This window comes from Prinia subflava, chromosome 4 (genome assembly GCF_021018805.1).
Source record: "Prinia subflava isolate CZ2003 ecotype Zambia chromosome 4, Cam_Psub_1.2, whole genome shotgun sequence".
Classification (NCBI taxonomy): domain Eukaryota; kingdom Metazoa; phylum Chordata; class Aves; order Passeriformes; family Cisticolidae; genus Prinia; species Prinia subflava.
The window spans coordinates 51,697,130-51,708,806 of record NC_086250.1 but is presented as its reverse complement, the minus strand read 5'-3'; the positions used below and the strand labels follow the sequence as shown (position 1 = coordinate 51,708,806).

Here is an 11,677-nt window from a genome sequence, read left to right as displayed (position 1 = left end):
TTGTTGTCATGTCATCTTTACAGTCTAATAATAAGATGTACCCGAATGGCATTTTATTTTTCACATAGGTGGTTATATTGAAAGGATGCCTACACATGGACCTTTCTATATGCATTAAATACCTCTGCATACTTCTTGCTAGACTCACAGGAGAAGATTCTTCAAGGACTGTTTAAACATGCTCATCTATATATTTATACATATATATATATACAAGTATATCTGTATCTAGGTAATTTTCACCTATAATCTAAAGAGATTTTTCTTTTCACGTTTTGTTCTTGGGCACAAGGACAACTACTGAAGTGTTAAACTACAGAACAGTAGATGTATGATATCTCCCTGTGCCCCAGGAAGGCAGGGAGCCTGGCCCATGGCCTGTCTCTGCTCAGCTGAATCCATGGCTTCTGCTGTCACTGCCTGTGTGAAAGGCTCTTAAACTCTTTGTTCACATCAGGCTTCAAGGAACAGATTGTTTTACTGTGACTCTCATTTTTTCATTTTGGAATTTATGCTATTGCCAGATCTTCATGACATGGAATATCACACAGCACCTTCTGAGATGAAGGTGCTTGAGCCCCATTACACTCAGACTGGCTTCTTTGCCTCTGTGTTTCACCCTCTCTCAGCCCCAGATATTCCTGCAGGTGAGAATTATATCCCTTGGAGAGTACAAAAGTGACACTGCCTAAAAAAGTGTAAACTCATAGCAAAATAGCTGTTTATGGGAGGGGAAAAATGGGCTCTTGTGGTTGTGATTAGGCTGGAAAACAAATAAGATGACGGGGAGAAAAAAGAAATTTAGTGGTGTCTAGTAGAATATTATCAAGGCAAATCAGCCCATGTCAAATATATTCCTGATAAACTACTGTGTACAAGTTGTGACTTTCCAGAAACAAAGAAATTGATTCCACAAGCTATTAGAGTTCCACTCCATAAGTTGGGGATTTTTTTCCCTCACTGTCTTGGCTTTGAAAGGAAAGAATGTAATTTGAAATGGAGGTGAGTGAGACATGATGTGGCCAAACACTGAGACACTTCTCTTCCTTCTTGTCCCTTTGAAACCCTAATCCACCAAAGCACAACCCTGTGAGAAGTGGATGGTCAGACACGGGCCTTGCTGCAGGGAAGTAGTGAAAACTAAGACTGTAACCTATGATAGCTCAAGCCTAGGGTAGCAGTGGGGCCTTTGTTTCTGTTTCTAACCCCAGCAAGACACTATTGCTCCTCTCCTCCCCAGCTGTGCTTTGTTTATGCTTCAGAAAGAGAGAGAAAGGAGTTTAAGTTTACTAAACTCATCTTGAAGTAAGCATTTACCACAGAGAATTTCAACCTGTCTGAAATTACTCACATTGTCCTAGGACACAGCAAAGAACTGTAAAACCAGGTAAAGCACTGCGATAAAACATTGCTAACAAGTTTTGTCAACTGATTTTTGAAGTATTTAGCTGATTTGTTATTTTACTGATAGTGATGAGGTTTTGACTTCTGTTCACCACTTATAGCTGATTCTTGTAATGCTTCTCCATAGGTATTAAATCTCCACATTACAATCCCTAAAAAGTTGGTGATAGTAAATTACTTGTTTTATTTTTTTTTCTTTTTAAACTCTCAACTCTTTTTGATTTCTTAGGAGGAAGATCACTAGCCAAGTTTTCCCTGTCACACGACTTACAGCTTTGTAAAGAAAAAAGCTTTAACCTGATGTTGTTTATTAATGTCTTACTTTTTGCCAGAGATACATAACATCTTCTCCACACTTGACCCAGTTTGCAAAGGCACGCTATATGTCTTTTGAGTCTGTAGCTTGGATTATAAGAAAAAAATTAATTAGAATATGGCCTTTGTCTGAGAGAGGAACTGACACGCATTTATTAAAATCTGTAATCCATCACAGTTGAAGATTATAGAAGATTTTTTTATGATTCTTATTTTTTTTCTAGATCAGAACCAATATGTGTGAGTAAAGAGATTATCTTAAGCAGTTGTGTTTTAAATAACTTGTCAGCATGGTAAGATGATGAATGTGATTACAAACATCTCTGGAAGAAACTTTGAATGACAGCTGATTCCTTGGATTACAATTTTAAAACGTCTGCAAAATATTTAGGTTGAAAGGAACAGTTATATCAAGATGGGATTTTAGAAAGGAGGATTCCTTTTTTGATTTTGGTCCATAGATGCTTGAAAAAACATAATAGAATTAATTGGCCTAAAAATTACTTTTTATGTACAACTATATGAAATTGTAAATACATTAGCAGAAAATAACTTCATGCTTGTTATTGGATATGTGAAGAAACAATCCAGTTTTCCAGAAGAAAATGCTGAAGAAGTAACACACAAGATGCTAATTTGGTGAAGTGCAGAAGTATAGTATCTGCTAATAAGGTTATGGAATATGGTTTGCAATAAAATCACAGTTAACCTTTCTTGTAGATACACACCTAGAGATAAGGATATCAAAATTTTTTCTATAATTTTTGAATAAGAAGGGGGACATACACAATATTGCTGTCCTTGTTAGCCTAGATGTGCAAATTTGCTATCAGCAAATCTGAGTGCTTTAGAAAAAGTAGTATGGAACCCCCAGGCCACCTGAAAGAGAGAATAATCCCTTTCTCAAAGCACAACCCTTACACACCTTTGTATGCACAAATTTGTGCCTGAACACTGTGGAAAACATGTATGTGTAATTCTTACAAAAACGTGCATCATTTGGGGTAATGCACCCGTTATGTACATTTTTAACTCCTGTCAACCCAAACTCTGCAATTTTAAATAGTTCTAGATCCTATTCATCAAAAGCATTTAACTCAATTAGGGATACATTGCATGTTTGCTTGCACTTAGGAGTCCTATCTCAGTCCTGTTCTTCCTGAACTTGAGAATTACCAAATATGCAACCATAGCCAAGACCACAGGATTTAAAAAAAAAAAAAAAAAAAAAAAAAAGGTTTAAAACCTGAGTAAAGATGTTTTAGCCCAGAAAAGTAGGTTCCCTCTGAATTATTTAATGAACTAATTATAGTTTTGAACTAAAGAGATGAATACTTGTGTCTGCAGGCACGTGGCTGCACCCCTGGCCCAAGGCTGAGTTACCTGCACAGATCCTGAGAACCTTGCTGGGCAGGGCAAGAATGAGGAGTTAGGTAGGAAGTGTGCCATCAAGTCTGGTGGTGCTACACAGGCAGATCATGGGGAGTTATGTGAGGGAAGGCCAAGCTCTGGTGCAGACCTTTTGGACAGAAAAAGCTTGTGAAGTAAGAAATACCAGGGAACTCGATAACACTGCTGTGGCTGAGATCTAAGCAGCAGCATCTGAGGTTTCACACTGGGGATGGGGTAGCAAAGCTGCAAAGCTAAGACCCATGAAAGTAATTAGGTGAGAACTTTTTTACCTGGAAAGAGCTAGACAAGGTTGGAGAAACAGAGGCACTAAGGAGAACATGGAAGTAATAACCACAGGAACAAGGCGAGAAGAGGGGTAAAAGGTGCTTGCATGTGTATGTGCTGACTGCTGGCCAGTACCTTCACCGTTCATGCCCTGTGTCTGGCCATGGCCCTCTGTCCTGCCTCCTTCTTAAATCCTAGTCCTATTCCCTGTGTCATGAATCTTATTTCTGCCATCCTGTGTGTGTATGCACGTGTATCTCCCTGTGTGGAACAGGTTCACTGCACGTTCCCTGGCTGGACCTGCACAGGGCCATTGGGCTGACAGGGGAATCATCCTGCACGCAGCTCTGGTGGATGGGGAGAGGGAAACCTCCAGGGTCCCCAGTCAAATGGATTCAACCACTCCATTACCTCTGTGGCTATAAAGAAAAGTGGTCAAAGGTAAAACAGAATTCAAGCACATCACAGTTTTATAAACCCCTCTATTTTATATGATCTGGATGACCTTCAGTGGTCCCTTCCAACCTTACACCATCCCTGTGATTCGGTGAGACATTGTTTTGTCTATATGATTATTTTTCTTGTAATGAAAGAGGGTAAGAGCATGAAAACCTCTGCCTCACTGCTAGCTATTCTGACATTCTGTGCCAGTCTGTTTCCTTGGCTAGGACCTTCACGCTCCTTTCATGTATTAATAGTATGAGGATTCTTTAATGTTTCTGCTGTTTAGATTCCTCTAAATATCAATTTATTTTGGCTTTGTTGCAGCTCCTCAGTCACACAGTGCTGAGGGGGTCTAGATCTATCTGCTGACACGATGAGCTCCCTTGCCCATGCCTATTCCAGGAATCAGTCAACTAAAATTTCCAAGCTCACATCAAGCCTGTCTTTTCTCCATGCTTAGTTTTCATCTCAGATAGAGTCTATTATTTTCTGTGCATTCTACTCCAGAACAATATTTCTGCTCTCAGTATTTCCACATAGCAACTGTATATACTGCATAAAGTGAGAAAAGAGTTGGTCTTGCTGCCCATGCTAGTTTTAAACAAACATTTTACTCTGCTCCAGGCTCCTCCAGCCCCTTGGTTGTGCAACCTTCAGTACAATCAGTATGTTTTGTCACCAGTTCTGAAGGTTACAGAAAATGATTGAGGCCAACTTGAAACATTTTGCTTTTGTTCTCGCAGAGGCTGCTTGCTTTATTGCTTCCTGAGGTTTGGCTGTTGTGTGTCCAAAGGAGGCAGCAAAGAGCTCAGCAGGTGAATGATCTGAAGCCAAGCCAGCAGAGTGTCTTGGGAGGGGGCCAGCCAAGGCAGCTGGGACACTGGGACAGCCCATTAACACGTGGGCAACCAGACTGGGAGAAGCTGGTGGGGGGAGAAGCTAAAAAAGGAGCTGATGTGGACACTATAGAGATGTTTTTTACATTAAAGTTTTCTATAAATGTCTCCTGAACTTGAAGATTCCATATGAAGAGCAGCTGTCTGCAGATTAGCCTTGAGTCCTGGTTCTTGTAAGTAAAAGCTCTCCTACATGACAGTGCAGACTGTTTATGTGGAAGACTACTATGCACAGACTGGAATATTTATATTTATTTTTGCAATACCAGGGTAAAAACAGTTTAACAATGCCAAGTACAGTGTTAGTCTCATAAAAAGTTTTCATTTCAAAACAAATGATTTCTAGTTCCCACAAAAAGTTAAAATCACATGCAGCTATATGAAGGTAAATTGCTTAAGTTGCACAATTATATATCAGAAGACTTTGTTAAAGTAAAAACATACTGACTACATCATTTTAACAAGGCAATTACACAGAACTAGAAAACTGACTCTGTAGTAAAATATAAAAATCTACAATTATAAATATAAATTTGGTCCATGAATCACTACAGAAGTAGCAGTATTTACAGTAAGTATCAGATTACTATTCTAAATGTCTAACTGAAGTCTTAAAATGTTGAATGTTATGTAGAACAGTATTTTATTTACATTCTACTATATTAAAAGTTGCATTTCTAGGAAATGTAAATTGTTATAAATACAGCAAATCAACCAAATACTAAACCCATGACATGTTTGTAATTGAGGATTCCCTAACATCTACAAATATGGTAATTTTAAGTTAAAAGTAAAGCCAGATAAATCAAAAAAACTAATACTGAAAAAAATACCACAATTCAATTATTAGAAACACTGTAAAAGTCAATCAAGTTAGTCCAGATGTAACAATGTATTACAAGAAATCTTTCAAGAAAAGGCACACATTGTTAATGATAAAAATTCCACAGTAAAGTCGTATGTAACAGGAATCACTTGGTATGAGCAATGGTTGGGGTCTGATTATATATATACTGACTGGACAGATTTTCCCCACCCAAAGTATAAAACTGAAAATAATAATGGTAAACTCCAGGTGTGACTGCTGTGATGCAGTAATGTGTATGTTTGATTTGATGTGCTAATTAAACTAAGGATTCTAAACTTTCAGCTGCATTTCCATCAGGTAAAGCTGAGCCATTACTGTCCATAGATGCTGAAGGGTTTTCTTCTTGTCTTGTGCTGACAAGGCTGAGAATAGCTTTGTACAGAAACTGGTACTGTTCCTGGAGAAGAAAAGAGGATACACTCAGGATGTTGGCAGAAATAGTTATCTTGTGACACTGTTGCTCAAAATTCATTAACAGCTGATGTGTCAGTCTGTCAAGGTACTGTGCTCCAGAATTTATTGTGTTACTTTTCAGCTTTATTATTTTCTGACTGACTCCCCCTGTACACAATGTAAAGCACAACATTAGGGAACACAGTCAAGGTAGGGGAGAAAGCTGTATTCTAAAAGAAATATTATATGCTGAATCTAATCCTTGTTAAAGTCAAATGTAAATTTGGGGACAGGATTAGAATTATTGCTTGTCTGTTGGCTTTTTTCTCATTTTTTTGTCATCTGAATTCTTTTCAGGAAGGCTTCTTTTTCTACAGCACCTCTGGAAGACAGTTTTGATTAATTTATGCAGAAACTAAGATGCAAATAATTCAGTAATGTTGCCCTAAGATCTAAGCACGCTAAAAATGTCACACATAGGGAAAAAAGCACACATTTTCTTATTACTTACAATGTCTGTAAAGATTCCAGGTCTCATCAGATTTATCATCTTTGCTACATGGTAAACATCCACTGAATTCTCATTTTCCAGCTGATGCATCAGAGTTGTTAAAGCACAGAAAGTGCCTGCTGTTACCCCTCCATGCCTTTGTAAAGTAAAACAAAACAGAACTCAAGACACTGGGTCAGGATTTACATTTGGAGAAAACAAAAATTCTGGGGCAAACTGGTTAGATGAATTTCTGTCATGTGATATTTACAGTATCTGAAACAGGTCTACACAGCACTGGTTTAAAAAAATTTTCACAGCACCTGGCTACAACTTTCTAGAGTTATTTCTCTACAACCCTCTACTAACCGAATGCTGAAGGCTTTGAGTCCTTTAGTGTTAGAACATTTTGCTATCTTTTGCCATTATTGAACAGCTGGAGAAGGGTATGGTGCCTCATCTAAACAGTTAATTCTTTCAGTAAAAGGCAATAAAGTCTTAACTGACTCTCCCTCTAGTGACCTACCTGATAACCAGCTAGAGTATCAAAATGATAAAGCTGAAATGAAGATAAAATAAAAATGTTTCTCTTGTTGATGCAGCAGAAGCATCACCACTACTAAGTGCAGACTTTGTGCCTTGTTTCAGCAGCTTTCACTCAGTGAAAGGATGGTTCTACAGCAAAACATCAAAACAAACAGAAAAGTGCAGTTCTTACTCATCATGTACAATCATGGGCCCATCACGGTTGGAAGCTTCCTCTTTGATGATGCTGATCAGTTCAAAAGTTTTACTAATGGGGCTATCAGGATTTGGCCATTTTGGACACTGAAAATGCCTCACTTCAAGTACATAGTCATCCTAAATTATTAAAAAAAAACCAAACAAACAAACAAAGGAAAAAATCCCATAAATCAATTTTGTAAAAGACTGATTTTCTTTATTCTTCTCCTTCACCTTGTTCCAGCTCCAGCCTCCAGATGCAGAACGCCACTGCTGTGGAGGTTGGACTATCCTATTCCCCATGTCATCATATAACCTTATAGACATTACTCCCTCCATGGATGCCTCTAGGACATGGATTTTTTATCAGTCATTTACCTTCAAAAATGTAACAAAATATGGGAATTACCTTTAAAAAATCAAGTCCTGAGTTACATGTTTATGACAGTGTTACCTGTGTAGCTTCTAAAATGAAGTCTTGGATTATGAGCTTCTCCTCGTTAGAGAGACACTTGTGTTCTTCAGCAATCATAGTGACTTTGAAACTCTCACAGTTTATAGGCTCATCTTTGTTTGGCCAGTACACAAATTCATCTTCAGCCTCCAGGGAAAAAAACCAAAAATGGAGTCATAAGAGTAAGTAATGTTAAGCTCTTAAAATAGAAAAATCCAACATAATTAATAATGTGTCACATATATAACCAATCCAGCCATCTAGATTTAAACTGAAAAATCACATTTTGAGTGGGATAACAGTGGCAAAGTGATAGTTTTCAAACACCTCTGTAGTGATCCTGACCAGAAGATCATTGCACCCTGTGGACCTACACAACAATGAACCTGCAATGCTGCATCATGCCACCCATCCAGCCTGGCCTTCAGGCCGTGCTGTGCATGGCCCATGGTCATATGAGCAATTGAGCTGGTGTGTTCTAATGTATGTGTGGTCTTGAGATTACCTGAAAGTGCAGAAAAAAGTTCTTACAGGAGCATCCTTTCTTTCTGACAGAAGAAATGAAGAGAGATTTTTTTTGAAGAAAATCCTATAATAGTTTGAATGACCCAAATGGTCAGATGGATCATGAATGCTCCTTGTCCAAGTCCTGTCTGCCTGCTGTGTGTGTTGCAGGGATAGTGGGGTGGGTTGCAGTTGTGGTGGATGCAGAGCTCAGAGAGGCCATGGCTGTGTGCTGGTGGGTACCAGCACTGCCTGATGAAGCTGGCAGGGCTTCAGTGCCCTTCCTGCACACCCTCCTGCAGGAACCTCTGCCCCATACCCTGTGTGCCTGCTGGCAGGGCTCCTGGCCACTCGTGCTCCCCATGGGCCTCTTTTAGATGTGAGGAATGCTTGGCCGCTGGTGCTCCTGGCCCTCCCCGGGTCCCATCAGCTGAGAAACAACCTCACACTTCTGCTCTTACCTAATAATGGCTAAGGAGAGATACTACAAATAAGTTGTGGAGCAAAAAAATAACTTTGTATAATGGTTACTTCTGCTGTTTTCCTTCTTTTATAAATTGTACAGGACTGATTCAGTATGTTTTCATTCCAATCACAATCTGCCTAGACAGGGATTTCTAGATTTCTGCTAGATGACTTGGAGATTTTACACTCAGCTTGGTATTACTAATTTTTAATATTTTTTTGCAGAATCCAAGATATTTTTCATATCCTGCATATTTCAAAATGGTTATACTAATAAAATTAATACATAAACTCATTACAATCAGCTACAGAACTCACCATATTCTGGCTATCAGGAAGCATGATTATTAACTGGGCATTATGGTCCCATATCATTCTCCAGAAATCCTTGATAGTGTGTAGTAAGGGATGCTGAGTAATAATGAACTCATTACTTTGATAATAACCCTGCAAAAAAAATTGACAGATTCAGAATTCCTGCCCAAGTATTAATGCTTAAAGGAAGCTTCTAGTGGACAGAGTGAGAACCTAGAAAATGCATTGCACACTTCTTCCTTTTTTGGCTTTCTGCAAATATTAGAAAAAATTAAAACTTCCACTGAAATATTTTTATGTGAAAAGAATAGATTCAATTACAGAGAAACAATTTTTAAGAGTTAAAAAAATTGATATAAAAAAGAACAAAAGAGATCAGAGGAGACTCAGCCAACTCAGAATAAAATGTATTATCCATAACTCCAGAGGAGCTGACTACCTGACCAAATAAAAGAATACTTGAAAGATCTGAAAAAATCCCAGCAGTTTCTTAAATTGTACAGATATCTCAGGTCAATCTCTTACCAGGGAAGAGAGTTCCAATGCAGTAATGCACCTGAAAGATCATGTATACATACCACTGCACAGAGCTTTCCCATCTCTTTCCTGAATGTCCAGGAGGCATTTATTCCTCCCTCTCAGCTATTGAAGGGGAAAGAGTTGAAGAAAACCCAGAGAGGAAAAAGATAATGGAAAGCTGATGAACTATGGTATCTTAGGTTATGCCAAGTGCAGAATTGCTGTAAGATGAGCAGGAAGACAAACCACAATGGAGCCATTTAAAACAAACTTGTTAGTTAACATATCTATCCATTTATTTCATTTCAAAGGATCTTTCCATAAAGCATTTAGCTTTATCAGTTTTTAGAACTAAAATGTGATTTCTGTTTCTACAGACTGTTAAAAATGCAATGCAATTAACCAAAATTAAAACCAGTAATAATAGTAATAGTTCTTCCTGGGGGAGGTAACTCTTTCAGGCAGAGTGAATAATGGAAGAAAGGAGCCTTCAAAATCAGGATTGTGCCACCCTAAATCAGCCAAATGGCAGCTCTGAAAACAGCTGCTCATTGTTTTTCACCAATACATTAACTGACTTACCATAATATAGGAAGCATTGATGTAGTCTGTGCCTTCACCAGATAGTGATGAGATACCCACTCTGGATCTTTCCACTGTAAAAAAAGTTATGAATTCATAAATATGTTGTAATGTCTCTTGTAATATTATAGGAATTATCTCCCATCTCACAGAAATGATAACACTGGCCTCCATCAATTGGGATAAAGTGCTATCAGCCATCTATTTCATTTTTCTATGTGTAATTATTAATTCACTTCTTCACTCTAAGTCCTTTACAGGACATTGCTCCAAACCAATGGAGATGTCTTCAGTTCTTGTTGAGGATTTGAATAAGCTTACCAGGAATGATAGATGAGGTTCGGTTCTTTTCTCTGTTACACTGTTTGAGTGCAGTTGAATAATCACACTGCTGTGTGTTAGACTGGCTCAGTAACTGAAACAATGAAGTTAAAAAAAAAATCAGGTAACTGTAGAAAATCCATTCCTTCATAAGCTGCATTAAACAGAAGGGTGCATATATTCCAGGTTTGCTGTCTCTCTTAACTTTAGTTATCTAGTTATCCATCTAAACTACTTAACAAGTCACCAGAATATTTCTTCTTCACTCTTCTTAGCAGTTCAAACAATTCTTGAACCCTAGATCAATAACCATATCTTTGAAGGTGAAGTCTGTCACCTAGCCAGTGCTGTACACTGAGGGGAGTACACTGATTGATCAATATAGCCCATGAAGTATCTGCCACAATGGTATCTTTTCACTCTGCAGTTTTACCTTTGAGATCTTCCTGCAAACACATGTAGTTAAATTTTCCAAAATCTACTTACTGTCTTATTTCTCATGATCTGTCTTTTTGTGGATTTTTTGGGTAGATTCCTTGGTAAAGAGTATGCAAATAATTCTGTCCCAACCGACTGCATTCATTTGATAAATTTAAGCTTAATTTAGGCTCAGCAGTTAAATTTTAGGTAGAGAAAGCTGATGAAAGTTGTGCTGAGATACCTAATTTTAAGTAATTCAGGTTCACAAACCTAAAGATTTTCATACTGCTGTCTCAAGAGAGCTCACCTTGAATTGTTTCTCCAGTCTGGTCTTTCCTGTTGGTCCAGGTATCAAGAGAGCATTAACGTAGGCATGGATGTGAGTCTCAAGTACTTCTGTTTCTTTACTGAGTATCGCTTCCACCAATGCATCATGAATGAAGATGTACTGCTCCTAGGAAAACACAACCAAACCTCTGAGCTCTCATGATTCTTAGATTCCCCTGGCTACTTCTGCTTAAGCTGCCATTTCTGATAGGGTCAGTATTTTTTCGCAGGGGTTTTCTCAAATGTGATCCTCTATAGCAAAGGCTGTCCCTCTGAAGTGACAATACACACTTACAAGCACACTTGGCAATTACACCTGCAATATATACATACACACACATATATATGTATGATATGATACCAAATCCTCACTGCTTTTGATATCTCACAGTAACAGAATTGAGTTTAAAATGCAAGCACAGCCTTGAGTCAAATTTTCAAGCCAGTCCTACCCCTAGTTCCTACTGCTATTCTTATTTTCTCTCTCACATCCTTTGGAACAAGCGCCCTAGCTGTTGATTAACTTTTTTCCTATTGAAAGGTACTGGGGAATCTAACCA

At 38.2% G+C, this 11,677-nt stretch overlaps 1 protein-coding gene across 1 annotated transcript in view; it reads right to left on the bottom strand.

Annotated features, from left to right (window-relative positions):
* Window positions 1-5,031: 5,031 nt before the first annotated feature.
* PTPRZ1 (protein tyrosine phosphatase receptor type Z1) overlaps window positions 5,032-11,677 on the bottom strand; it is a 91,401-nt gene continuing 84,755 nt past the window's right edge. The window contains exons 23-30 of the mRNA XM_063395001.1: window positions 11,098-11,244; window positions 10,371-10,464; window positions 10,050-10,123; window positions 8,952-9,080; window positions 7,665-7,811; window positions 7,206-7,348; window positions 6,509-6,644; window positions 5,032-6,001 (exon numbers count right to left, since the gene is read on the bottom strand). Coding sequence (XP_063251071.1) covers window positions 5,861-6,001; window positions 6,509-6,644; window positions 7,206-7,348; window positions 7,665-7,811; window positions 8,952-9,080; window positions 10,050-10,123; window positions 10,371-10,464; window positions 11,098-11,244 — 1,011 coding nt within the window. The 3' untranslated portion in view covers window positions 5,032-5,860. The remainder of the gene's footprint in view (window positions 6,002-6,508; window positions 6,645-7,205; window positions 7,349-7,664; window positions 7,812-8,951; window positions 9,081-10,049; window positions 10,124-10,370; window positions 10,465-11,097; window positions 11,245-11,677) is intronic.